Here is a 26,573-nt window from a genome sequence, read left to right on the forward strand (position 1 = left end):
GTATCTATTTAAAAATGTTGAAAAAAAAAAAAAAAAAAAAAAGAAAAGCATCCACTAAACGCCCATGATCAGCTTAACTTCCCATGTTTTGTGTTTGCTGAGATAAACTCGGGTTGCTGACAGCCTTGGATTGCCGCCGTGATCGTGGCGATTCATCATTCTCTGTCTCCCATCCCTCGCTCTCCACCTCTTGCTCATCTACAACTTCAATGATCTCGTGCGCTGTCGAAAACAAATGCTCGGCTTCAGCTTGGTCCAGTTCGATGACGCTATCGTCTTCCTCATCCAATGTAGTGGCCATATTTTCATCGCTTTCGTCGTTTTCAGCGTTCTCATCGTTTTCATCATTGGTATTGTGGATTTCCTGTGCTTGAATCTTCAAAAGTTGTCTTATGAAGCGGTCTCCCTGTTTAACTTTCTTCGTGGCGAGCTCCGCAGGGTCAATCGCTTTAGTAGTTTTAGAGACAAATGGAGATTCCTTAATTTGTATAGTATGATTATTGGATGAAGACACCTCCAATTGTGGCGAAGGGCTTCTTGACTTCCTCCTGAGCTTATAAACAGAGGGCGATCCTGGTGGGGATGACATGTCAGCAACAGTCCGTTTACGATCACGAGGCGACTGTGTCAACCTAAGATGATCTTCTTCCTGAATGGATTGTCGAGTTAAATCAAAGCTAATAGGCCGGTGTATACGGGTCGTGCGTGTTGGAGTCGATGGCTCTGCAACGCCTTCAGTAGTGGTGGACGAGATTGAAATTATTGAATTGCTCCTTCTGTTGTTAGAATCTTCTGTTGTCATCATAATAGGGGGACCAGAACTTCGTATATTGCCGTGTTTGGATGGGGTCGAAGGCATTTTTGAAAGCGAAAAGGACGTTGCCGGAGATTCACTTCTAGAGTAAAATTTCCCATTGGCGCTGTTTTGTCTCTGAAGTTGAAGTGTTTGGAAACTACGTGGCGATTGTAAGAGTGGATTTTGTCCGGAGTTGACATGGGTTTGAGATCGAGCTTTGGTGGGTGTAGTAGGATAGAAAGATGGAATAGTTCTAACATGTGACGATGATGGCGTCCCTGGTCGACTTGTTGATACTAGTCCAATCCTTTTGGATGTAGGTGTTTGAGGCTGCGGTGTGGTGTGATTTGTAGGAGGCGGCGATCGACAGCCAGACGACTCGCTTGGTGGCAGATCTGCAGGAGAAATACGGCGGGGATGGGGTGACTGTGCGGTTTTTTTTGGATTCTGGGAACCGTATCGCAGATCTCTCTGCAATGACAAGTACCGCCGTTGTTCCTGAAATGGTAAAAACCGGAGAAGAATAAAGAAAAAATTAATATAAATCATTTTTACTCAGTTAAAGCTGATCAAGAGTAAGGTCATGAGAGAAGCTGTATATTGTTGTACCCTCCATAATTTTTCATTTTCCTTGCCCTCGCGGGCTTGCTGGGCATGGTGTTTCATGGTTTTGATGTAAATCTCCCCGTACACTAAGAATGGCCGTCCCTTCAGTTGTTGCCATTCATATAATGCGTCCTCCAACTCTGATTCGATCTTTGGGAATTCACGTGCAATCTTCTTCCGAAATTTCTCTTCACGTAGTAGTCGACCAGGATCGCGGTTAAACAATCGTTGAGCATCCATAGAGGTGATTTCGAATTCTCTGATTTCATCTAGCATCCTTCTGTACTGTTCAATAGCATCCAAAATATGTTCATTCTCTGTCACCTCCTGCCGTAACCGTGCGACTTCAGCTTCATGTGCTGCTAAACTCTCGTCCGTAAAGTTGTCATCCAACACAGGTGCAAAGCTCTTGCGCTGTTCCAAAGAGTAATACAATTTATCCCAAAGCTCATAGAGAAGATCTCTTTCGTCCAAAATAAATTCTTGTATCTTTTGGCTTTTTAGCTCCTCCAGCCTATTCAACTCGGATTTGTACTATAAAGAGATGAGCATGTTTCCCCATATTGTGAGTGTTGAATACTAGACGGGAGGTAAATCAATTAAAAAAAAAAAAAAAAAAAAAAAAAAAAATGCATTCAATGCGGGTTTCAATCTTTAGAAAGATAATATCATACAGCTCGGATAGTGTCCATAGTTAGTCCAACGTGACTCGTTATAAAGTCTTCACGTTCATCTTCATCAATCCGAAGCTTATCCCAGAGCCGTGTAATATCTGCTAAATGCTCTTTGACGATTGATTCTCGTTTCGACCGTTCATCCTCGAGCTATAGTATATATAAAAGTCAACAGTTAAATACTGAAAAGCCATATTAAATGCTATCTATCCATGCCGTATCTAATATGTGTAAAAATAAAAGAACACTTTTTTTTTTAAAAAAAAAAAAAAAAAAAAAAAAAATCACCATTGACTGTTTCGTTTCCAGCCGTCTCATAGCTTCGTCAGATATAGGATATGAGTCATGCTCTGCATCCAGAATCTGTCGTTCAAATGAATCCTGTGCTGTCAATCCAAGCTCCGTCCAAAGGTGTTTGATTGTAATAATAGTAGACTCGACAATGGATATGCGCCTTTTCTATTAATCCAGAACAAAAAACGACATTAGCAAATAGCGACAAGTCTATTTTTTTTTTTACTTTGTGAATAATTCAAAGAAATCCTGGATTATTTTACCTGCTCAGTCTCACATGTGGCAATGTTGTCTGAGAACTGCTGAATGACATCGAATGAGACTGCTGCTCCTTCTTCTGGATATGGTCCTGGGTTGACATAAGTTGAGCCGAGTATCGTTGCATACTGTGCAAGCTCATGATGTAACGCTCTGATCTCCTCTAGTTTTTGGGTGTAATGCTGTTAAATTTGAAAGAGAGGAGAAAAAGAAAAAGAAAGAGAAAAAGTGAATTAGTTGTCAACAGGCCGACATATGGACTGGTCCTTATCCTTCAACTGTCTTTCTCAAGAGTTTCCTTTTTTCTTTTTTTCTTCTTTTTCTTTTTTGGATCTGACACCGTAAATCTCTCCTCACCTCATAAATGTAAGAATATTCTTCTTGTAATAGCTTATGTCGGTCCCATAGAGTCATACCATCTATGGTTTCTGCTAACTTATTGAGTCCCTCCTCGCCTTGCCCTACCAATCCTGTCATACGCTTGATGTCGACGAGTAACTGCTCACATTGACTAAGCATGTGTACCTTTTCCTGTTCTACATGTTGAATATGGTTGTTGATCACATCTAGAAACTTGTCAAAGAGTATTTGGCATTCTTTTGCCTTTGCCTCCTTTGGGGTGCCAATGTCTGCGTACAACGACTCGAGAACTTCGTGTTTGACTGCCAGCTCTGGCAAGAAATCATTCCATGACATGCCCTGCGCTGGAATGTCAGTTTAAAAAGTAAAAAGTAAAATATAATGTAATGTGTATATTATGAAGAAAAAAAAAACAAAAAACAAAAAACAAGGATTCTAATGATGAGAAAGATGGGTATGGGATTTTGGATTAAAATGAATGGATAAAAGGCGAAGATTAGATGTTTTCACATGTGTTTACAAAGAGCAATTAATAATAATAGTAATAATAATAATAATAATAATAAAGGAGAGAAGCAAAGACGCGTCTCCAACTGGTTCTCCAACAGCAAGCACAAATGAAGCAGTCCCCTTATTCCAGTTCAAAAGAAAAAGAGCTTGGACCACATTTGGAAGGAGACCCTATTAGATTGAAACATCGATATGCTTATTCCCCTCCACACTTCTCAACCATCAACACTCGTGGTCCCAAGATCTACTCTTTCATGCTATTATGACCGTCCTATAGATCAGCATTGCAATTGAGCCTACTGAAAGTGACTTGGTATATCTTTTTTATTCTGTCTATTCTGTCCATTCTGTCCAAACAAAGAACGTTCTCCCAAGAGCTTTTCTTTTTTCTTTTTTAAAAAGATCCTCATTACTTATGATGCGGTTCTCCAGGCTTCGCGTCCAGAATAAATTAATAACATTGAAGAAAAGGTTGTGATACTAGGATTTATGGGCGCTCCCGTTTGTTTTGGGGTCTATTGGAGAATTAAGTTTCCCACGGACAACACGCAAGAGCGATGTGACTGTGCGAGGTTTTCCCTCGCTCGTCTTTTTTTTTTTTGAATGTCATTCCTCATTCCTCATTCCTTCTCCTTTCTCGTTTGCTTTTTTTTTTTTTTTTTTTTTTTTTCCTCCCTCTTTATTCTGTTTTCCATATCCATCACATAGATACTATCTGTTCAATTGATTAAAAGTAATAATAATAATTGGGAAAAAAAAAAGATGGTTCAAGGGAGTCGAAAAAACGGTATTCGCGTCTGCATCGATCGAGGTGGCACCTTCACAGACTGTGTAGCCTCGATCCCCGTCCCCGTCTCTGAGGAACATCCAACAGGCCGTAAGGATTTGGTCATTAAGCTCCTCTCAGTTGATCCTAATAATTACCCAGATGCTCCTCGTGAGGGAATCCGACGCATTCTTGAGATCGCAACAGGCAAACCCCATCCGCGTGATCAGCCTGTAGCTACCGAAAACTTGGGTACAATGAAAGCAAAAAAAAGCACAAAACAACATTGCCGTTTGTCATATCTGCGCAAACCTTGACAAAGAAGAAGAGGAGCCTAAATGATTGTTTTTTTTTTTCCTTTCTTTTCTTATTGCGACATCTACAGAATCTATCCGTATGGGAACAACAGTGGCAACAAATGCACTTCTGGAGAGAAAGGGAGAGCGCAGCGCATTATTAATCACAAAAGGATTCAAGGTAATCAGAGCCAAAAAAAAAAAAAAAAAAAAAAAAAACGCCAATGAGTCATTGTACCATGACATTAACTTGACCTGACGTGTAGACATTGTAATGCTACGGCTTTTTTATGCAAACTAACAGTAACTACTTGCTTAAAAAATCTATGCACGTAGGATCTCTTGTTAATCGGTAGGATGCTAATGACGGAAAAAAGCCTTGTTACATCGACAACAGGATAAAGGCAATTATATCAAAGAACTATAATTTTTCTTTGGGTTCTATAATTATTCATTGCTATTGCATTGTATAGGCAACCAATCGCGCCCCAAGATCTTTGATCTGTCCATTACCAAACCTGATGTCCTCTATCAGGCCGTTGTCGAAGTGGATGAGAGGTGAATACAGAGACTACCGTTATTTCATAAATAGTTTGTCCGTCTGTTTAGCGAACAAAAATCCTGACAATATTTTATCAATCCCTCATTAAATACATAAAATTTCCTAGAGTAACGCTGGTCGGATATACCTCAAGTCCCATGGGCATTGTCGAGAATATTGATTCCAATGATCCCTCATACGTCAAAGGGGTTTCGGGGGAATACGTTCACATCCTTCAAAAGCCTGGTATGAAAGAATATATTGGAGTTATTGATCAAACATATACCTTTCTCTTTATAGGAGGATAAAGATTCTAATATCCATATATTTTCCCATTCTCTTTAGATATGGAGAAGGCTAAGAAGCAGCTTCAAGACCTCTATGATCAAGGGTTCAGGAGTATTGCCGTATGTCTGCTTCATTCGTATACCTTTGTTGACCATGAGCAGGCCATAGGCGCTTTGGCGGAGAAGATCGGATTCACTCACGTCTCGCTCTCATCAGCTATCTTACCCATGATCAAGATGGTACCTCGCGGAACCTCGGCAACCGCGGATGCATACCTAACGCCATGTATTAAGAAGTATGTAGACGGCTTCGTGAGCGGATTTGACGAGAACTTGACAAAGGATGTATCCCTCCAATTTATGCAAAGTGACGGAGGACTCGTCCCTGTTAATCGGTTCTCTGGGTTACGGGCTATTCTCTCTGGTCCTGCGGGAGGAGTTGTTGGCTACGGAATGACAGCCTACGATAAAAAAGAGGGTGTTCCTGTCATCGGGTTTGACATGGGAGGCACTAGCACAGATGTCTCTCGTTTTGGCGGCAAGTATGAGCATGTCTTTGAGACCACTACTGCTGGAGTGACGGTTCAGGCTCCACAACTGGATATCAACACCGTTGCCGCAGGAGGCGGATCCATGCTATTCTTCAGGAACGGGACATTTGTTGTTGGGCCAGAGAGCGCTTCTGCTCATCCTGGGCCTGCTTGCTACCGCAAGGGCGGTCCATTGACTGTCACAGACGCCAACTTAGTCCTTGGCCGTCTCAACCCTGATTACTTTCCCAAGATTTTTGGTCCCAATGAGAACGAGGGTCTCGACATCGATATTGCACGTAAAAAATTTGAGGAGCTGACAAAGGAGATCAACGAATGCATGGCCAAAGATAAGGCAGCCGAAGGCTCAAAGTGGACCCCAATGTCTGTCGATGAGGCTGCATACGGGTAAGAATGTCCTCCGCATTAGCCCAAGTAATGTCCTTTATTGCACTGGCTTAAAGATATATTTTATGCTTTTATATATCACAGATTCATCAAAGTTGCTAATGAGTCCATGTGTCGTCCTATCCGTGCGTTGACTGAAGCAAAGGGACATGATGCCTCCAAGCATATCCTTTCAGTATTTGGTGGCGCTGGAGGCCAACACGCCTGCGCTATTGCACACGCATTGGGTATCTCCAGCATCTTTATCCACAAGTATTCGTCTGTCTTGTCTGCTTATGGACTTTCTTTGGCAGATGTTGTCTACGAGGCACAGGAGCCCAGCTCAGAGACCCTGTCTGAAAAGTCACTCCCTGCGATTAAAGAAAGAGTCAAGTGCCTGGTCGATCAATGCCACAAAGAGCTTGAGAGCCAAGGCTTTGAAAAGGACCATATTGAATGTGAGATCTACCTCAACTTACGATACGATGGTACAGACTGCGCTCTGATGACGCTCAAGCCGCAAGCAGAGGATGATTGGAACTTCTCCAGCGCATTTGTTGAGAACTACAAGTATGAATTTGGATTCCATTTGCCAGACCGCGACATCATTGTAGACGACATCCGTATTCGCAGTATTGGAAAGTCAGCTCAGTCTTCTATACTCTCTGTTCAGGAGGAGATCAAGAACTTGAAGGTCAAGCCAGTGGATCCCTCTTTGGCTGAGGAAACGACCAGCATTTACTTTGAGGGTGGTCGCAATGACAAGACACCTATTTACTTGCTTGAGAAGTTACCAGTCGGGGTATCTATTGAAGGACCTGCTATCGTCATGGATGCTAATTCGGCTATTCTGATTCAGCCATTCTGCACTGGACTCATTACTTCTGATACGGTTGTGATCACCATTGGTGATGGACATAAGTCTCAGGTGACGACTGAGATGGACCCCATTATGTTGGCTGTGTTTGGTAACCGCTTCATGTCGATTGCAGAACAAATGGGTCGCACCTTGCAAAAGACCGCCATTAGTACCAATATCAAGGAACGTCTAGATTTCTCCTGTGCTTTGTTTGGGCCAGATGGTGGTTTGGTTGCGAATGCTCCTCACATCCCTGTCCATCTGGGATCGCTTTCGCATGCTGTGCAATACCAGATGGAGTATTACAAAGGTGATATTCAAGAAGGCGATGTAATTATGACTAACCACCCTGCTGCAGGAGGGAGCCACCTACCCGATATCACTGTCATCACACCAGTCTTCAATGAAGGCAAGATCGTCTTCTTTGTGGCATCGCGTGGACATCATGCCGATATCGGAGGCATTCTCCCAGGCTCCATGCCGCCCAACTCGAAGGAACTTTACCAGGAAGGTGCTGCTATCCGATCGCTAAAGTTAGTCTCCAAAGGTCATTTTGACCTTGAAGGCCTAACTAAGGTGCTGGTGGAGGAGCCCGCCAAGTATCCTGGTTGCAGTGGAACTCGTTGCCTACGTGACAATGTATCGGACTTGAAAGCCCAAGTGGCTGCAAACCACAAGGGCATCGGTCTTGTCAAGGGGCTGGTCGCAGAGTATGGGTTGGATGTAGTCCAGGCCTACATGATGCACATTCGTAAGAATGCCGAGATGGCAGTGCGCGATCTCCTCAAAGGAGCCCTGCGTCGGTCTGAAGGCAAAGACCTTGTTGCGACTGATTTTATGGATGATGGAAGCAGGATCAGCCTTCGGATTGAGATTAACCCTGAGGATGGTTCTACTGTCTTTGATTTTGAAGGGACCAGTGAAGAAGTCTATGGCAATTGTAATGCGCCGGCTTCGGTTACATATTCAGCAATCATTTACTGTTTGCGATGCATGGTTGCGGTAGATATTCCTCTCAATCAAGGATGCTTGTCACCGGTGACGATCAAGATCCCTGAAAAGTCAATGCTTGCTCCTTCAGAGACTGCGGCTGTGGTTGGAGGAAACGTCTTGGTGTCACAGAGATTGGTGGATGTGATTTTGAAAGCCTTCCAGGTCTGTGGTGCCTCGCAAGGGTGCATGAACAATCTGACATTTGGTGTGGGCGGCAAGACCGTGGATACTAAGACAGGTGAAACTAAGGTGGTGGAGGGTTGGGGATACTACGAAACCATTGGTGGAGGTGCAGGTGCAGGACCTACGTGGAATGGACAAAGTGGTGTCCACACTGTAAGTTTTAATTGATGATGTAATGGAAAAAAAAAAAAAAAAAAAAAAAACTACACTCACAGCCAGTAAAATCTTTTCATTCTTCTTCTATATAGCACATGACCAACACTAGGATTACTGATCCTGAGATCATGGAGCGCCGCTACCCTGTCATTCTACGTGAATTCGCACTCCGCCAAGGATCTGGAGGAGAGGGGCTTCACCCTGGTGGCGAGGGACTTGTTCGTAACATTGAGTTCTTGGAGCCGATGGAAGTATCTATTCTGAGTGAACGTCGCGTCTTCCAACCCTATGGTATGGCGGGAGGTGGGCCGGGTCAATCTGGCAAGAATCTGTGGGTACAAAAGCGCACGGTCCGTAAGAAGGACGGTTCGTTGCTTGCAGCTTCTGAAACTGATACGTACAAGAAGGATGAGATAGAAACTGTATACAGAACTGTGAATTTATCTGGAAAGAACACAGCGAATGTAAGGGCTGGAGATCGATTGTTGATTTGCACTCCTGGCGGTGGTGGTTGGGGAGCTAAGGAGGATTCGTCTTCATCATCACAGTCTCATTATGTCAGTGGTAACTCTGTGCCTTCTACTCAGCAAGCATACATGCGAGGAAGCATTAACGAATATCAGGCTCTTCAGGAAGCCAGTGTCTAAATGAATAAATTAATAAATTATATAATATACAAACATATCTTGACAAAAAAATGATCTCGCATGGTCCTCTAGCGAAATGGTCCTTTTGAAGATATGCGCGAAGACCATATCACTTTGGAGATCAGTGCGTTCATCGTTGGGTTACACAAGGAACAATCCTTCACTCCAGCTTGGACTTTTACGCTGGTGGAGAGATCTGTGACTGAGAGCTCAAAGAAAACATCAACCACTTGACCTTTTAATCGGAAGTGAAGTTCATGTCATATCTCTTTGGACTCACTGCGCAAAGTGTTAATATTTCGTGCATACATGCATGCATGCATTCTTTTTTTTTTTTTTTTTTTTTTTTTCAAGGGTCCCTCTCTTCCTTACATCCCAACCAATCTACATGTATCTCCCTTTCCTCTTCCCCCCTTCCCCCCCCCCCCAAAAAAAAAAAAAAAAAAAAAAAAAAAATTGTTTTTCATCCCAAAATAACCATTTACTGGCGATTTCTCCGTTTATTACAGACCTGACATGAACATGTAATCCCCTGCGTGCCTAGTCTAAACAAGCTGTTGCCCTACAGTTGGTTGCATGCACGTCTTGCTGAGAAAGGGGGGTTAGTTAGTTCTAGCGTGTCCACATGAGCAAATAAACCATGAACAAACATGACAAACATGCCAGGATTTTTTTTTTTTGTTTATTTGTTTGTTGAGAATTAGCTGGTTGGGCCGTTCAGTTCAATGTGAACAGCCCCTCTCTCTCCTCTTCCTTCTCCCCCTTTAAATAAATCAATAAAAAAAAACTAGGGCTAGACGAACGAATCATTTTATGAGTTCATCTATATTGAACGGTAATAGAAAGCGAAAGAGAAAGAGAAAGCTAGAAAGAGATAATGTTGAGGAGGATAGTATGGGTGAATGGGTGAAGGAGGCTTGAACCTTGCCAAGAATAAAAAACAACGTGGTTTGATCATAACCGTATTATAAATAATACAAATCTAAATATTTATATAATACAAAACATGGCATTTACACATGTATAATGTATATATATTAATGTATATATATAATATTTATTTATTTACTGTTGTCTCTAATGCACCCCACAAAATGCATCATTGTATTGTAATTAAACAAACCACAAGCGCAGTAATATCCATGCAACGATCTAAACTGTCAAAAGAAAATAAAGAAAGAAAGAAAGAAAAACCGAGTTTTTTCTTTTCTGTTGAGATGACTGGCCAAAAGGAAAAGAAAGTCAAGAAAAAAAAAAAAAAAAAAAAAAAAAGTTATGATATAAATGTATATTTTAGAAATGTAAGATAAAGATTTAGAATGCCATGAGAAACTAAAAAGTCTCAGTTGTGCACATTGGAAGAACGATATTACGAATTATATATATTATAATTATTATTACTATTATTATTATTATTACTACTACTACAGAAAAACATGGATTAAGAGGGGAATAAAAGAAAAAAAAAAAAAAAAAAAAAAAAGCTATAGGTACAGATCAGATAAAGCAAAAATAATGGATATGTTGGGTGAGGATTCCCAAACTTGGCCTTTTTTGGGTCGAAGTGAGACCTAGAAAGAACTTTAAGACGAAAGCGGCAATGGGCCACCAAGGATCAAGTCGTTCATTCCTTCAACTTTGGTCTTGACAGGGCTCCGATCATAGGAATGATCATCTTGCAATGATGCAGTCGAATGTCTTGGGGAAGGATTTGTAGAGGAAGAGATCTCAGAGTCATCATCATCCATCAAGTCTGGCACCTCGTGTGATGGTGAAGATGGAACGGAAGGCATGAGGGAGCTGATCGACTCTGAAAGAGCCTCGCTCAGGTCCTCAGTCCCTGTCAAGTATGCAATGTGGACAGTGTTGTTCCTCTTCTTGGGCTGTTGTTGCTGCGCTTGGTATGCAGTGTAGTGCTTGTCTTTCGGAGGCACTTGCGGTGGAGGAGAAGAGCCCAGGTCTGGTGTGGTCAGATCCACGCTCATGAATTCGGAAGAGATAGGTTGTTGCTGTTGTTGGCTTGTAGTCATGAAGGATGATGGTAGAGAATATCGTTTGATCTTGCTTGAAGGCGAAGAGAACATGCCTGGACTGATAGTTGACTCTGTCGATAGGAATGTCCGAACTCGTTCTGGTGGAGTACTAATGATTGTTTGGAAGTAATCCTCATCATTGTCCCTAAAGTTGTCTTTGTAGCCCTTCTCCAGAGGAGTAGGAGGAATGAAGGCACCTTTCTCATCAATAGTACTCAATTGAATCGCCTGCTTGGCTTGTTCCTTCTTCTCCTTCTCTACTGCCTTTTCCATTGCTCGCTTCTGGTTTGAACCAAAGAGCGAGGGGACGGAGCCGGCGAATTTCTGAGAGGACGTCTCTACACCAGCAGTAGGACAATCTATGGTAGATTCTAAGGACGGGCGAGCCGAGGTGGGTGAAGGCGAAGAGGATTCATCTGAACCAGGTATTTGAGCAATGGACTGTCGCTTTGAGCTGAACATGGTCTTAAAAGAGGCCAATCCACGCTTGGGTTTAATTGTGGAGGGAACAATAACATCCGCTGACGACATGATGGTGATAGTCTGTTTTTTGTTTTCCTTTGAGAAAAAAAGGAAGTGGAGGGTGGGATAAAGAAGAGAGCTGAAAGAAAAGAAGAAGGAAGGGCAATGAGATGTTTCTACTTCTTTAAAAATGAAGGGCAATAAGTGAAAAACAGAAGTTAAGAAAGGAAAAAGAAGAGAAAGAGAGAAAGAGAAGGGTATATATAAAAGTAGATTGTTAGGAAACGAAAAGGGACACTGGTATGCAAGGAAGGCACGCCCAATCGATGCAGCCTGCTATTTAAGACAGGCAAATGAACGCATCGTTGTCTACTCTATTTGGTTGGCCCGATTTTTTTTTTTTATTTCAATGGTCCTAAAATCAGCAAACAGGTCCAAGGACGATGATGATAATGACGCCCCAACCAACTAAAAGTTGCGTTATTTTATTTTATTTATTTTACTAATTCTTCCATGTGGGTCGAAACGGGATAATATTTATCAGAGGCAAGCCTTATTAAACAAGTCTCATAATAAAAGCTGCCGCGCCATGTCATCTTCCTGTATATGCAGAACTATCTACAAATGCAATATATAATAATTTTACATTCCCTAAAGGCATCTCCCTGTCTTGCCTTAATTTAGAGCTGTGGCTTATATGTTGGATCTCCCTCAGTCGCCAATTGCATTTGTGTCCAAAAGTTTTGTTGTTGAACGACATGCGTCCCGAAATGGCAAATTACACATTTTGAACTACATCGTAAACTTTCTAATGCTTTGATTCAACCTTTCTCCTGCATCTAATCGCCCTTCCTTTTATTTTATTTTATTTTTTTTTAAATATATTCATCTACAATCTGAATGCGATCTCCTTTCGTTCAGTCAATTGGCTTTTGATTTTCTTGCACTGTCTTTTTTACTCGCTTTTTTCATATTCTTCAGGGGTCGAAGGATCCATTAGACCTTGTCTCAGTGCTCTTCTGTTTTGACAGTTGCACACATTGCGTTTTCTCTTTCATTTAATCCTCCCTTAGGCTTCTCTTCCCTCCTCTTCCCCTTTCTCATTTCCCTTACAATTACGGATCAACCGAAGCGGAGCAAATTTCACGCTTGTCTACATTCGAGATGACTACAATACCCAATCCTGTCACAGCCGCGCTAGCCGAAAATGCGGCAGCATATCCTGTTCAGAAAAAGGTTACACTCGGACCTTCTAGCGTAGTTGCCTACATGTTCCAAGGCACCGGTGTCTTCATGTGCCTCGGTAAAGTCTATAATTGTTTCTCCTTCGATCAATTGCTTGGGTGGCATAAAAAATTGTCTGAAAAAAAAGGAGAAACATGTTGTTGCGCGGATCCTATCCCTCGTGGGTGCTTGGGCCTCCTCTTTTACATTGGGCGATCTGGTCGTTGACAAGCATTCCTCTGTTAATATTTTTATATCAATTATGAACATCATTTCCTTGTAGACGTCATAGCGTGGCCCATGGAGGTTGCCAGAACTAGAATGCAGGCCAGCAAAGATGTAATGTTTGTTTCTTAGCTCTCTGCATACCCCTACATTCCTTTTTTTTTTTTTTTTTTTTTTTTTTTAGTGGAGATTATTTTGTATAGTGAAGGTTAAGTTAATGACATTGACAGCCCTAACTGTTATCAAACTGACTATCATTCGATCTCTCATTAAAATCAGAACCGACCTCAATCCACTTTCAAACTTTTACGCGACATTGCCAGGACTGAAGGTAAAGCCACCAAAACCATAAGAAAAACATTACACTTTTGAATGGTCTATTCTCATATAATTATCCTTTAAAAAAAAAATAAAGTTGATTGACATGATTAGTCATATGCATATTATATAGGTCCAACAAAGTTGTTCCGAGGTCTTGGTCCTTTCTGTAAGTTTAGACGATCTTCGGGCCCGTCCTGATCTATAAAACAGGTGTTTTCCTTTTGCTACCGATCTGTTTCTAACAACATCCTTATTGCTATTGTTATTATTCGGTGGATGCCTTTTTAGTGTTGACTTCACTACCCTCACAGTTTGTATACCTTGGTGTTTATGAGCACGCTACGACTGTCATTGAGCGTGAATTTCCTGATCGCCATAATTCAAACAGCGCCATGAGAGGTAAAAGCTGAAGTCTTTTTTTTGCACATTTTTTTTTCCTAAAAAAAAAAAAAAAAAAAAAAAAAAAAAAAAAAAGAAATCTAATATTGACTTTCTTCATTCCGAGTAGAGATTGCTGTTGCTGGAACTGCAGGATTCTTGGCGGAGGCCGTGTCAGCACTGTTTTATGTGCCAACAGATATCATTTCTCAGCGGTTGCGTGTACAATCTGAAGCCAAAGGCGGCAAACACATGACGAGCATAGGTAATGGCTGCATACTTTTTTTTTTCTCTTCCTACAGAGCAAAAAGTTGAAGTTTCATGGACTTGAAAAGAATCATAGAGTCAAAAGCGTTGACTTTTCTTTTTTTTTTTTTTTTTTTTTTTTTTTTCTTTAAAAAAGATATATTCAAGTCAATCTACAGGACTGACGGCATTCGGGGATATTATCAAGGTTTCATGGCTACTCTGATGGCATTCACGCCCTCAAGTGTCACGCATTGGGCAGGATATGAATCGACTAAGAAGCTACTATTCAATCAGTTCATTGCTCAGGAGCAGAAACAGATTGCGCAAGGCAACCCGGATGGATTTTTCGCCAAAAACCGCTTCTCTCAGAATAACATGATCATTGTTGGGTAAAAAAAAAAAAAAAAAACAAAAAACCTTGCCGCTTTGATTTATTCTTTCAGTTGTATTTATAATGTCTATTGGCTGATACTTATTATCTTCTTTTATTATTATTATTATTTTACAAAACACCCCCGTAATAGATTATCGGCATTAAACGCATCTGTGATGTCGCTCGTGGTTTCTTCTCCCTTTGATATGGTCCGTGTCCGATTACAGTTACTGGATAGTTTTCATAAAGATCAAGCTGAGCAGTTGAGGAAGGGTTGGTGGTCCATGGCCAAATTGATTGCTAAAGAGGAAGGTATCCGTGGATTCTTTAAGGGCATGGCTCCCAAGATTATGGCATCAATTCCAGGAGGCATTGGATATCTGTTTGCATACGAGTATATCAAGGAAAGCCTTGAGGGTGACTCTGAATCATCAGCAGGAATAGCCACAACAGCAAAAACGGCATCATCGGCATCATCAGTATCGTCAGCATTATCAGCATCAGCATCATCTGTAACAGCCTCAACCTCCGTTTCATCTATTCTACCCCCTACTTTTTCTTCTGCATGATGATTTTTATTTTTTTTTTATTCCTTGTTTCTTTTAGATCACTTTAGATTTATCATTACTTAGCTTATTCATAGACTTTTCCAATTCGTGTTGGCTTTTGTATCTTTCGAACCTTCACATTCTATATATATTGTACAACAGTAGACTCGTTTTTTTTTTTTCTTAATACATGAAACGAACAGCTTTTAGCCATCTTTCTAGCTCTAGTCTTTGTGGGTGTTGTCATTTGATTTTAAAGTCCATCTGAGAACCATGTTCCATTGACCTTTTCTTATTTATTTTCTTATTGTCATACATGTACATTTTGCCAATAGGACGATCAGATAAGATGCATTAGAAATATATTTGGGTAAAAAAACTCGGTAATAATATTATAATGACAGTCATATTCAACATGCAATACGACACTAGAGTTTCATGCCTTTTTTTTTTTCTTATTATTCTTTATTAAAAGTAAAAAATGATTGGGGATGTTCCACGTTTACATGTCCTCGAGTGACTTGAGAGTCTCATCCAATTCTGCCTTGATTCCATTATACTTTGAGGTCAAGTCTTCAATCTTGCGCTCATAGGTCTCACGCTCATTCTCCAAATGCTGCACCTTGCGCTCAAATTGTTCGGCCTTAATGTCCATTTGGCGGAGCCTGCAAAAAGAAAAAGAAAAAGAAAAGAAAAAAAAGGCGAGTTAGTTAATGTAGGAAGGGAAAAAAAAAAAAAAAAAAAAACTTCGCAAAATAATAATAGTTTTAATAAAAGTGGCGAGTAAGGGGATGAAGAGAGAGAGAGAGCCGAGATAGATGTCGATGATTCGTCAAAACCTTCTCTGAACTCTCTTTAGCTCTTCTCTTGGTCCCATCTAGCTCACGTATTCTATGCCAGATTAAAAGATGGACCTGCTCTCCACTTCCACAAATAGGTTGAACAAAAAAAAAAGCTAAAAAAAAAAGTGCGATGCTCTTTTTTTTTTTTTTTTTTTTTTTTTTGTTAAATGGAAATAAAAAAAAAAATAATAATAATAATAACCAAGGGGGGAGGGGAGGAAAGAGCTTGACAGTGGGTCTAAGGATCATGCGATATGGACGACACAACAATCCATTGCGAAGATGATACGATTGGCAATAAGGTGAACAGGAACTACGCCATCCCCTATTCGCTCTCTGTCACCAAACAACCCCTGAAAAAAGATAAAATATATTTGTATAAAAGACTTACTTCTCAGTAGTATCACGGAGGTTGTGTTCAGCGGTCTCCAACTCGGCCTCGAGCAAAGAAACCTTTCTGGCCAGACCTTCGCCTACGGTCTTGGTGGTTTCGCCTTCATCCAAGTTGAGCTTGGTCTCTGCAATCTTGTTCTCTGCCTTCTCAAGCTCTGCTTCTGTCAATGTCACCTTGTTCTGCAACGATGTGATCTGATGGTCCTTCTCATTAATCTCATCGTTCAGACGCTTGACCTCCATCTCTGCAGTCTCTGCACGAGCAAGAGCGGCGTTGACTTCCTCACGAAGGGCAGCGAGTTTCTGGAAGAGTGGGGAAGAGACATTATCAGTATTTCGTAAGAGAATATAAATAATAACAACAATAATAAAAAGAAGAAGAAAAGCAAATCATAATAATGGATTCAGGATAAGAAATGATGTCTACTCTACCTCCTTGAACTTGTCCATGATTGTCTAATGAGTTGTTTGATGAGAATGAAATGAGGTTGTGTGTTGGGTGGGTGGAGTGATGGAGATGGATTAAAGAATCAGAAAATTATTATTAGGGAAAGAAGTAAATAGTAGAGTTTTATGAAAGTATGGAAGAGAGAAGACTGTATTTATACCTGTCAACCAACCCCCTCGAGAAAGAAAATCAGGCAACGCGTCTGTTCATAAAAGACACATGACATTCACTCCACACATTTTACATGTTGTTCAATGTCTATGCGTTCTGTTGGTGCTCTCTCATGCTAACAGTACACATTTTATGATTTATGAATACCATAGTCAATGCATAGGATGTATTGGCACGCGTTCTTTTTTATTTTTAATTAACACCAAAACGACACCAATGAATTTTATTTATTAAGCATTTAGACACATAAGCATGGCAGTCTATTACGATCTACATGCAACAATTATATGAGCAAGTTATCTATAGCCATGATCAAAAATAAAAAAAATAAAAAATAAAAAATAAAAAATAAAAGCTCTTCTCCCCTGTTTTATATTTAAACTTTTTATTCAAGCCTTTTGCTGGATCAAAGAGACGATAGGATGAACAAGAGCCGCTCTCTCTCTCTCTCTCTCTCTTTTTTTTTTTTTTTTTTTTTTTTTTAAAAAATCTCTCTTCTCTCGCATTTCTCTTTGGGTCGTTGCTCACTTACAAAGAAAGACCACACTCTCAATTATGCCCTGGGTCCCGAAAAAAAAGGCCTTTTTCTACACCTACACAAAATTATAACTTTCAAGTTTATCATGCTATATACATCTCAACACTTAACTGTTTAATAAACCTATTCGGATCTAAAAATGTCTATTTTATTTTATTTTATTTTATTTTATTTTATTTTATTTTTACTTTTTAGCAAAATGCAATGCCCTCATTATTTTTTGGGTGGTGAGTGAGTCGTCTATAAGGCAATGATAGTCGTCTTTTACTATTAGCATGACCATGATCAAAGTCATGATGGACACTGTCTCTATGGCCCATGTGGCCTGTAGTCGACAGACGCCGTCGCTGTGATAAAGGAGTCTGTTGTGAGAGACCCTGTTGTCTTGAGAGAGTCACACCCAAGGGCTCATCATCATCACTATCACCATCCTCACGTTCTACTCTGACCTGGCGCTGTTGGTGAGGATGGACACAGTGAGATGGTGGCGATTGACTCAATCGAGGCACTTGACTTACACTAGACATAACCGAGATAGAACAAGATGGCGAAGGCTGTTGCTCTTGCCAATCAAAACCCTTATGTATGGTAGTAGAAGGAAGAGGTGAGGATGCATTGATTGAATCTGAACTTGACAACAGTATGGAAGGAAGAGTATCTTTGGGCTCAAAAAGCATGGGGGACATCGGGCCCTCCGATGATCGTTTCAATCGTGGAAATAAAGTAGAAAGTTTTGGATTGGAGGCTGCAATGCTGTTGTAAGGGTTTGTGTCAATAGTCAAGAAGCTAATGTTCTTTGATGGGTTATCAGTGCTGGCGGCAACAATATCAGCAGAAGCAGTAGTATTTTCACCATCCTTCGCAAGTGATAATGATGGATGCTCTGTCGCATTCGTTGTTAGAGGAGGATCAGCAAGGAGCTTTACTAGACGTTTGTCCGCTGGTTTAAATGCGCTCGTGTGCAGCTTCGAAAAAGAAACATCTGAACCATAGACCAAAGGATGCGAGTAGCTCGAGCCATGCAAGCTAAGAGACGGATCTGTTAAAGGCGGTGTTAGGCACTGAATACCTAGTGGGTCCTGATGCTGTCTCCGATATACATCGAGAACAGATTCTGAGATGGATGTCACCATCGGTGAGGTAGCTCGCTGGTAGCTATGGCCAAAAGATCTTTCTGATGTGCCATCTGGTGTGACGGGCTCAGGAGGAAGTCGATGAGGTGTCTCTGCATTGCAAGGATGAAGGCTTGGCTTTGTAGGCTGTGTTTCCGAAGCGTCATCTTCGGATGAGAGTTGAGGATTGAGCCATCGTGGACGCTGCCTGGCTTGAATTGACCTTAATGGGAGTTCCTCCTCCTCCTCCTCCTCCTCCTCCTCCTCCTCCTCAGTCATCAAGCTATCCCTAACCGTTATATTATCATTCGTCACTTCTGCTGAATAAACCCCTATTTTTTTAACAATATTGCTTTTGTTTAGTCCAGCAGGATTGCTCGATCGTCCATTGTTAATGTAGGCTCGCTCTCCTCTGTATGGGTCGTATGAGTTATCATTATCCTCCGGGTCCCTCCTATTGATGTTCGGCTCTCCTGTTTTGAGCATATCATCCACGATGGTTGCACCACTAAAGTCCAATCCTAAATAAGAATGTTTTAGAGTAGATTCCGTTTTGTGGCTATTGATGCGCAGATCGGGCAACTCTGAAGAAATATCTGAATGTTTCCGTGCATCCACGCCAGTTTCGCCCAAACTTATTCCGTCTGGCGCCTCGCTCCTGAGCTGGTACGTATTTTCACCCCCTTCAGGCTTGGCTCCTCCAACTAGTGGAGACACAGCCAAACTCCTGCGCCAGTTGTCGATCATAGCAGCTTTCTGGGGCTCCATCAAAAAAGCAGCAGGACAGTCGGACCGCTGTGCCACCATTCTTACGGGCGCTGAGGCTGGGAACACGGGTGAAGGAGGACATTGCCGTCGCTGTTGCTGCTGCTGGCTGTGGCTCCATGTTGCCAGGCGCTCTAAAGAGTATTGTTTCCTGTTTCCGGATACAGGCTGAGGTTGTTGAGGTTCATGACATGAAGCGAAAAAATTATTAGGCATAGTATCATCCTCCCCTTGTTCTAGCACAGACCGCTCAAGCCTCTGCGGCAAAAGTTCCGAGGGCCCAGCAGAAGATGGAATATGGTAAGGAAGTGAGCCCTCTCGAGCTTGCTTATGAATAGGATCCATATGGCGTAGTTGATAGGTGGATGTCCTCTGTAGCTGATGATGATTGGCAGAGAATTGATCTTGGTATTGCGATCCCTGATACTGATTCTGCAGATATTTTTGGAATAGGCGCCTAGATTGCTGATGTGCCGTAAGATGACGTGTTGAACGAGGTGATTCTGCCATTGCTGCTACTGCTTCTACTGTTGCAACTTGTGCCTCAATTTTACCTAACCGCTGTCGATATTCCCAGATTTTCGAAAGGACGAAATACCATCGTTCCAGTTCCACATCCTTGCTTGCTCTCAAGGTAGTGTTGCGACCATCAAAGGTTTGAATGAATAGCTCTCTACAGGTATCATTAAAAGGAAAACACCGTCGATAGGCCGAAGCAATGGTTGTTGTAGTCATTGTCGATTCTGAGACGGTTAAGAGTCGAATTTCAGTTATGGAAGAGATGTTGATGAGCCATTTGGTGTTGGTGTTCAAGGGTCGAAAACTGCCACATGATGTTGACATAAATGACGAGGAAACGCGAGGGTCATGCGGCATGTTCATTGGGGCCTTGGATCTTTTTCCAACACAAAATAGGACTTTATGTGTGTGCGGAGTAAAAAGGAAAGATCGTTGCTATGGAAATGAGTATATACATGCATTTTGTATTTCTTTTATTCAACGACGACCAAGGGTACGATGAAATCGCTCGGGTATTATTTACCTGCACCGTCAAATGTAAAGTGCCGGGATTGCCATCTGCCGTTGGGCCCAAGTTTTAGCAGGTGGCCACTATAGATAGGAGATAATGTAGAGGGGTCGGGGCCACTTTGAGGATCCCATTTTGTCAAGCGTTCTGATTTAGTAGATGTCACAGACATGTCGACTTTACTATAAAAAACCGCGTCTCTGTATCGTGTGGCGGTGGTGGGTAAGATTCACTAGGATATATCCTTGGCACTTATTTGATGACAGGGTTAGGCCCTATTTTTAATTTGGTGATGAGAGAGAGGGAAGGAGAAGACTGATTGTGCCAGCAATTTTCCTTTGTGTAAAGAAGCCCACACCCGTGAATAAAGTAATTAAAGAATTAGGATAGAAGTCATAACCAGCCTCTGCAATTCATGGAAGAATAAATGGGATACGCATTAGAAGAGCTGGAAAGTGAAAAAGGAACACAGGTAATAGGATTGAGAAGAAGAAAGAGAAAATAAGAAGGGAAAAGAAAGAAGACCAAGAGAGGAAAAAGGCCTGGAATGAGAGAACAAAAGAAGGAAATGAAGATACCTTTGGAAACAAAAAAGGAGCATTTGCAGTCATCGAGACGATCATTAAATAAGGGTCCAAGGCCCTTGCATTGATTTTATCCTGCGTCAATTAACCAGTGTCCGATTGGATCATTTGGCCCTAAGCCAGAAATACATCTCAATGATTCTTTTTAAAAGTCAAGAAGATTGTAGAATCATTCGCCGTCCCATCAAGTACGAAAGAAGGGCGTTGGCGCTGGATGTGGTTTTCTTCAACCTATAACCATACAAGCATACATGTGTACACCATATATAAAAATCATGAGTAGGAGCCAGGAAGGGATAGAAGGGTGAAAAGGAGGCGGAAAACACTATGTTTCTGAATAGTATTCTATTGAAGATTTTTAATCAAAGATTCTGGTTGTCATTTCTCCTGAAAGACGAAACCGTAAAGCCTATGAAGGAGACTCATCTAGATCTTTGCAAACATGAAAAATTGAAAGCCGATTTTTTAAGGAAGCATTCCAGTCATTCAAATTAAGTTTAATACTTTATTAGCTTTGAGGCCTTGAAAACATCAGTGATTAATCAAAAGAGAAGCATTTTTTACAAGATCCAGGGGCTCGTTTGAGTTCACTTCCTACATCATCTTCAGGGACTGGGCTGCAGTTACCAGAGCCAAATGAGGCTGGAGAGCAAGCGCCTTTACTTCCAGATATGTCCTTCTTCACTGCTTTGATAGAGTATATGCGGTAAATCAAACCATACGTTCAAAGAAAACATATTTTTGCTCATGTGCCTTGATATTTTGCGACGCGTGTTCATCTGCAATGTGTTATTTTTTTTTTTTTTTAAGTGCATAGCTTAGCATAGCATAGCATGGCATTGCATTTGTGGCTGACAATAGTCTTTATTAAAAGGTCTCAGTTTAATTGTTCTTACACAAAAGGCTTTTGGGCAGATGATAGAAAAGTAAACCCATGACACGCACTGGTCGCATTGCAACAAGATGGCTTGGTTTGTTTACACTTTTTTTTTTTTTTTTTTTTTTTTTAGACTTCAACAAACGAACCATTCACTCATTAACCATAAACTTGACTCTTCTCTAGCTCATCATTTCATTCTACTTCAGCGAGTTGCCATTACACATATGCAATAACATCAATATTACAACAGCAGTCTCTTCATTTCGCTTCTTTACAAACCTTCACATTTCCCAAACTATGACTTCTATTGCCACTCCAACTAGCTCGCCAACCAAAGTCCTATCTGACCCCACCAATCCAAATGTTTATCCTTCTCCTTCCCTTTCTCCTGTTTCCGCTCTTCGCACAAACGCTGCAGACAACTATCGTAGATTATCTGTCAGGGAGTTGATGACTTCCACCAACCCTCCTGCTTCCCCTCTGGATGCTCTTGTTATGGCTCTCGAGGCTACAGCTGAAGGTATGACTGAGCATCATATCATAGCACGATCAAACTCTACTTCTTCCTCGATCTTCAACTCTGCAATACAAAGAGGACAAAGAGAAGGGGTAGGAGCAACGGCGGATGAAGAGGATCCCAATGCCACAGTGCCTTCTTCGCCCAGTTTCTTTATTAAGCATGCCAAAATACCATCACTACACCAACTGCCTAGTCTGGAGCTTCCAGCAGCAGTATCAACAGTCCCTTCTCATCTTTCCCTACCAGCCACATCGTCTTCAGAACAAGCAATACCCCCTATGCAGTCGACTTCTATCTTCAGCAACGATTTTACGTCAAGTACCCACCCTGTCTCTCCTACCTGTCCTGTTCCTAATCAGAATGTCATCGACTGGCGTAAGCTGTCTGTGAGCAGCCAAGGGTCCGTCGATTCTACATCATCGACCAATACGAGGGCGGGGCGCCATAAGATGTTTGTTTGTTCAGTAAATAGTTGCGAAAAAAAGTTTTATCAGGTCGCGCACCTGCGCATTCACGAACGGTAATGTCCGCTATACTTTTGATATTTAAAATAAGCTAAGGACAGTTTAGGTTGTCTGCGCCCAGGCCACAATTCTTTTTTACCATTTTAGGAGCTCTCACTCATGGTAAATATTTTTGTTGAATAGATGCCACACTGGGACTCGTCCTTTTGTAAGTTCCTTTCCGTGTATCTCTGCCAACAACTCGTCGTACTTTCTGTTCCTCTATTTTCTCTTTCTGTACTCTGCTGCAAAGACGGAAATCTTGGGCATGAAAATGGAGCAAAAGCGAGAGAAAGGACATGGGGCCAACTTTAAGTATCTTTTTTTTTTTTTTTTTTTTTTTTTTGGGAACCAATGACGCCACCACAATCAAAAGTAAAAAAAAAAAAAAAAAAAAAAAAAGAGAGAGAGGGAGAGGGACTCGGCTGATGGAAAAACATGTGTCCCCATGGCCTGTGCAGAGAGCCACTTGAATGGTCATTTCGTCGACTTGTTGGGCAAGTCGACACTCTTTGACGGTTGATGTTGGCTCAGTTGGATCCTGCCTGGTCTCTGTACCTTACAGATGGGCATATGGATGAATGAATGGATGTTTTTTCTTGTCCAGGAAAAACATGTCAAGCGCGTCTTGATCTCTTTCCCGAGGCAGGTGAAAGAGCCTTCTTGTCTTTGCCCTATGAGGGACCTCACGTTGACAGCCAGTCTCTCACCCTTCAAGCCCGTATACCTAGGCGGCCTTCCGGTTCCCAGGTTCATAACAAATGATTTTGTTGAAAAGGAGGCCCCAAAATTGACGGAAACTTAACAGCTCTTTTCTGGCCAATTTTTCACAGCAGGAGATTTTCAAGTGTTGTCATTAAGCACACAAGGGTTGCTTTTCCTTTACTTTTTGTTTTTGCTTTTGTTTTTATTTTATTTTTTTTTCTTTACTTTAATATGTATGTGTATTGTTGCCGTTTTTGTGTGTCGGTAATGCTTTTATTCCTTAACGGCTGCTCGAGATTTGAGGAGCCTCTACTCGTGAGTGCCACAACATGTTTACCACACTACATCGGCCGTGATGAAAAGTTGGTACAACCGTCAGCGCGAGCACAGCATTTCTCAAAACCTTGGGAGAGCTAGAAAGGAAAAACGATTATGAAGAGAATCGAAAATGAAAAGATTGAAGAGATAAGCTGAAAGAGGGGCATCTAAACGATGGGATGTCGCTATTCTAGATATGCTCATTCGCTCTTAGGCATCTCTGTTTTTGTATTTCTCTCTTTTCTTTTACTTCTCGAGTTGTTTTTTTGATTCCTCTCAAGAAATGTTTGACGAACGTATCTATATTTTGACGACTCACGGTCTATTTCTCTTTCCTTTACTGTCCATAAAATATGCTTCGCTTTTTTTTTTTTTTTTTTTTTTTTTTTGGACTGTTGGTGCGTTGATTTTTTTTGTAATTCGGTTCACTTTTACTTGCTACCTATTGGTATTGGATTGTGCTTCTTGACCTTGGGGTCCATTGTTCCATTTTTCCTTTACAAATCATTTCTTGTTGAACCTTGGTCCTTTTACGCTTGCTTCGTCTTTGGGTGGCTGGGGCTGTTGGTTCTTTGCGCTGTTGCTTTGTGTGCGATTTCACACAATTTTTGTGCTTTGTTACCGTTTATCTGGCCTCCTTTCGACCGTGTCGATAAATAATCATTTGCACTGGTGCTTTGTCGATGGATCAACACCGATGGCTATTTGGTTGTATTGGGGCTGCAATTTGTTTCGTATGATTTTTCTTCTGTTTTTCTTTCTTTTCTTTTCCTTTCTTTTTTTTGTGTGTGCACATGCTATTTCTTATGCTATTTAGGTATGTCGGTTCGACGGATGCGAACGATCATTCACGCAACTCGGAAATCTGAAGGTATTACTATGATTTCAATTTCGCTCAACGTTGACCTCTGCTTTAGCCCCATTGATCTGAATGTAACTTTCTTGCATGGCTATTTCACAGACTCACGAGCGGAAGCATACTGGCGAACGCCCATTTAAATGCATGTATCCTGGCTGTGACAAGACCTTTACTCAACTCGGTAATTTGAAGACACATGAACGTATCCACGACCAGGTTAAACGCTTTCTATGTCCTCTTGCTGACTGCGGCAAAACATTTAACCAATTTGGAAATCTAAAGGTTGGTTGGCAGTTACTGCGGCACAAATGTGTATTATTATACTACTATCTCGCTTTGGCGCAGTCGTTTATTTTTTAGTATAGATATCAACTAACATTTCCACTGTTTGAATTTTACTTGATTTTCCCTGACAAATCTTCAACCTGCTCGTGCTAGACTCACACTACCAAAATGCATCCTGACATGATAATCAGCGACGAGGAACTGGCAAGTAAAGTTGTAGTTGGTTCTCCACGAATTCGATCAATCCATGCAGAACCAGCATTGTGCGGGTCTCAGAAGAAGAAACAAGCTCCTCGACATGTGGTCACCCATTTCAACCCTTATCAACGTCGACCCATTCATCCATTGCAATCTGAGGCAGATTTTTTGCTTCGCGAGATCCAAGCTATGATCCGATATCAAGAGCAGCATGGTATAAAACCATCAGCTACGACAGACCAAGAGTCAGGAGTGATGGAGGATTGAATAGCTCCTACTACATTGTATGCCTTTAGCTCCATTCTTTGTACTTTTATCAGTTTATCAGTAGCTGTCTCAGCATGTTTAAATAAATGCTTCCATGGACCACAAATCTAATATTGCCATAAAACTGTGTCGATTCTCCACGAAGCGCGAGTTTTACGGCCGACATAGCTCAGGAGCTATGTTGTCTGCACCATTGTGATCACAATTACGCTCCTGGTAGCAACTGCGGCATACGATGACGTGACCAGTTAAGTTCCCAACGTTCTTGCACCATTCATCAGCTCATGCGATATTCGGTCCAAGTGATTTTACCTATCACCGAATATAAAAAAAACTTGGTCAATGCCGCTTTCTATTAATAAAGTGTGCTATCTGATTTGTCGTTGTTACATTTTCTTTAAGAGAAATAAATCATTGGTAGAGAGTATCTCGCCATGACTTGAGCAAACTCACCATCGCCCACGACAAACAATAGGTGAATGGAGTCCCCTGATTGGTGCGTAATGCTTTAAAATAACTAGGTTCTATAATGCTGCACTGACCTCTTGTTACTTTTTACGTTTCCAATGTTCATGTCATGTTGCGGTTTAATTTATGTATAACTTATTTTTATTGGTCTTGGGCGAAGTCATTTCCTTCAGGCAACTATTTAAAAAAACACAAGACCTATGAAAAGCAGCTACAGGGTTATGGCCATTCAAGTCTTTAGGTGGATAGAGTAGAGGAATTTATTGATATCCAAAGCTTGGCTCTTCAACCTTTTGGGGCAATATGTGTGTACAGGGGCTATTTTGGCTATAGCGTGATATATATGGTCTTTACCTCTCTTTTGCAAAAGAGCCTTTGGTTCAAGGTAGACTGGTGGAGGAGTTGAAGTGGTGAGCTCAGTAGCAGCTTGATGGTATAAGCTTGGTGTAGTCGAGGGAGCCAAGTCTCCTGCATCTGGGAAAGCTCTAGCTTATAATCCTCCTGTGTAGGACAAACACAGCAGTGTTGAGAAGAGCAACTTGTGTTCATGCAAACCACGCAGCCAAGCTTGACTGCAAGCTCAGCTTCTGCTGCTTCTTCTTTACGTCTTCTTTCCTCCTGTTCTTTCTTTTCCCATTCTCTCACCTGCTCAAGGAAACCAAGTAGGGCGCACTCGTCAATGGAGCTGTAGATCCTGTCATATAGCTTCTTTTCATCCTCCGCATTCTCCGCTT

At 41.4% G+C, this 26,573-nt stretch overlaps 8 protein-coding genes across 8 annotated transcripts; 4 read left to right on the forward strand and 4 right to left on the reverse strand.

The window, feature by feature from the left end:
• Nucleotides 1-47: 47 nt before the first annotated feature.
• On the reverse strand, nucleotides 48-3,383 carry BCR41DRAFT_384388 (microtubule associated protein-domain-containing protein). The gene is made up of 6 exons (XM_022027562.1): nucleotides 2,986-3,383; nucleotides 2,634-2,810; nucleotides 2,365-2,535; nucleotides 2,077-2,226; nucleotides 1,406-1,936; nucleotides 48-1,294 (listed from the first exon to the last, which is right to left on the reverse strand). The coding sequence occupies exons 1-6, from the start codon at nucleotides 3,322-3,324 to the stop codon at nucleotides 74-76; spliced, it is 2,589 nt and encodes an 862-aa protein (XP_021884026.1). The 5' UTR covers nucleotides 3,325-3,383; the 3' UTR covers nucleotides 48-73.
• Nucleotides 3,384-4,164: 781 nt separating this feature from the next.
• BCR41DRAFT_348018 (Hydantoinase B/oxoprolinase-domain-containing protein) lies at nucleotides 4,165-9,166 on the forward strand. The gene is made up of 8 exons (XM_022023203.1): nucleotides 4,165-4,516; nucleotides 4,650-4,741; nucleotides 4,897-4,912; nucleotides 5,034-5,118; nucleotides 5,229-5,347; nucleotides 5,447-6,326; nucleotides 6,411-8,493; nucleotides 8,589-9,166. The coding sequence occupies exons 1-8, from the start codon at nucleotides 4,261-4,263 to the stop codon at nucleotides 9,141-9,143; spliced, it is 4,086 nt and encodes a 1,361-aa protein (XP_021884027.1). The 5' UTR covers nucleotides 4,165-4,260; the 3' UTR covers nucleotides 9,144-9,166.
• Nucleotides 9,167-10,614: 1,448 nt separating this feature from the next.
• Nucleotides 10,615-11,932, reverse strand: BCR41DRAFT_348019 (hypothetical protein). The gene has a single exon (XM_022023204.1). It carries the CDS (start codon nucleotides 11,705-11,707, stop codon nucleotides 10,727-10,729), a length of 981 nt encoding a protein of 326 aa, XP_021884028.1. The 5' UTR covers nucleotides 11,708-11,932; the 3' UTR covers nucleotides 10,615-10,726.
• An 870-nt stretch (nucleotides 11,933-12,802) lies between these two features.
• Nucleotides 12,803-14,977, forward strand: BCR41DRAFT_393463 (mitochondrial carrier domain-containing protein; the record flags this gene model as incomplete). Its single annotated transcript, XM_022028564.1, has 8 exons — nucleotides 12,803-12,941; nucleotides 13,146-13,201; nucleotides 13,367-13,418; nucleotides 13,539-13,574; nucleotides 13,697-13,807; nucleotides 13,914-14,051; nucleotides 14,190-14,424; nucleotides 14,560-14,977. The coding sequence occupies 8 exons, from the start codon at nucleotides 12,803-12,805 to the stop codon at nucleotides 14,975-14,977; spliced, it is 1,185 nt and encodes a 394-aa protein (XP_021884029.1).
• Nucleotides 14,978-15,398: 421 nt separating this feature from the next.
• On the reverse strand, nucleotides 15,399-16,781 carry BCR41DRAFT_348021 (tropomyosin). Its single transcript, XM_022023205.1, has 3 exons — nucleotides 16,624-16,781; nucleotides 16,190-16,494; nucleotides 15,399-15,621 (listed from the first exon to the last, which is right to left on the reverse strand). Exons 1-3 carry the CDS (start codon nucleotides 16,639-16,641, stop codon nucleotides 15,459-15,461), a joined length of 486 nt encoding a protein of 161 aa, XP_021884030.1. The 5' UTR covers nucleotides 16,642-16,781; the 3' UTR covers nucleotides 15,399-15,458.
• Nucleotides 16,782-17,539: 758 nt separating this feature from the next.
• Nucleotides 17,540-20,424, reverse strand: BCR41DRAFT_384393 (hypothetical protein; the record flags this gene model as incomplete). The annotated part of the gene is made up of 2 exons (XM_022027563.1): nucleotides 17,540-19,896; nucleotides 20,268-20,424. The coding sequence occupies 2 exons, from the start codon at nucleotides 20,422-20,424 to the stop codon at nucleotides 17,540-17,542; spliced, it is 2,514 nt and encodes an 837-aa protein (XP_021884031.1).
• Nucleotides 20,425-21,847: 1,423 nt separating this feature from the next.
• BCR41DRAFT_219381 (hypothetical protein) lies at nucleotides 21,848-23,879 on the forward strand. The gene is made up of 3 exons (XM_022020001.1): nucleotides 21,848-22,756; nucleotides 22,884-22,908; nucleotides 23,548-23,879. Exons 1-3 carry the CDS (start codon nucleotides 22,014-22,016, stop codon nucleotides 23,710-23,712), a joined length of 933 nt encoding a protein of 310 aa, XP_021884032.1. The 5' UTR covers nucleotides 21,848-22,013; the 3' UTR covers nucleotides 23,713-23,879.
• A 700-nt stretch (nucleotides 23,880-24,579) lies between these two features.
• BCR41DRAFT_301293 (hypothetical protein) lies at nucleotides 24,580-24,981 on the forward strand (the record flags this gene model as incomplete). Its single annotated transcript, XM_022020616.1, has 2 exons — nucleotides 24,580-24,633; nucleotides 24,724-24,981. Coding segments are annotated over 2 exons (312 nt in total), but the record flags the coding sequence as incomplete, so codon positions are not given.
• Between the last annotated feature and the right edge of the window lie 1,592 nt (nucleotides 24,982-26,573).

The sequence above is a fragment of the Lobosporangium transversale genome, assembly GCF_002105155.1.
Source record: "Lobosporangium transversale strain NRRL 3116 chromosome Unknown BCR41scaffold_7, whole genome shotgun sequence".
NCBI lineage: Eukaryota > Fungi > Mortierellomycota > Mortierellomycetes > Mortierellales > Mortierellaceae > Lobosporangium > Lobosporangium transversale.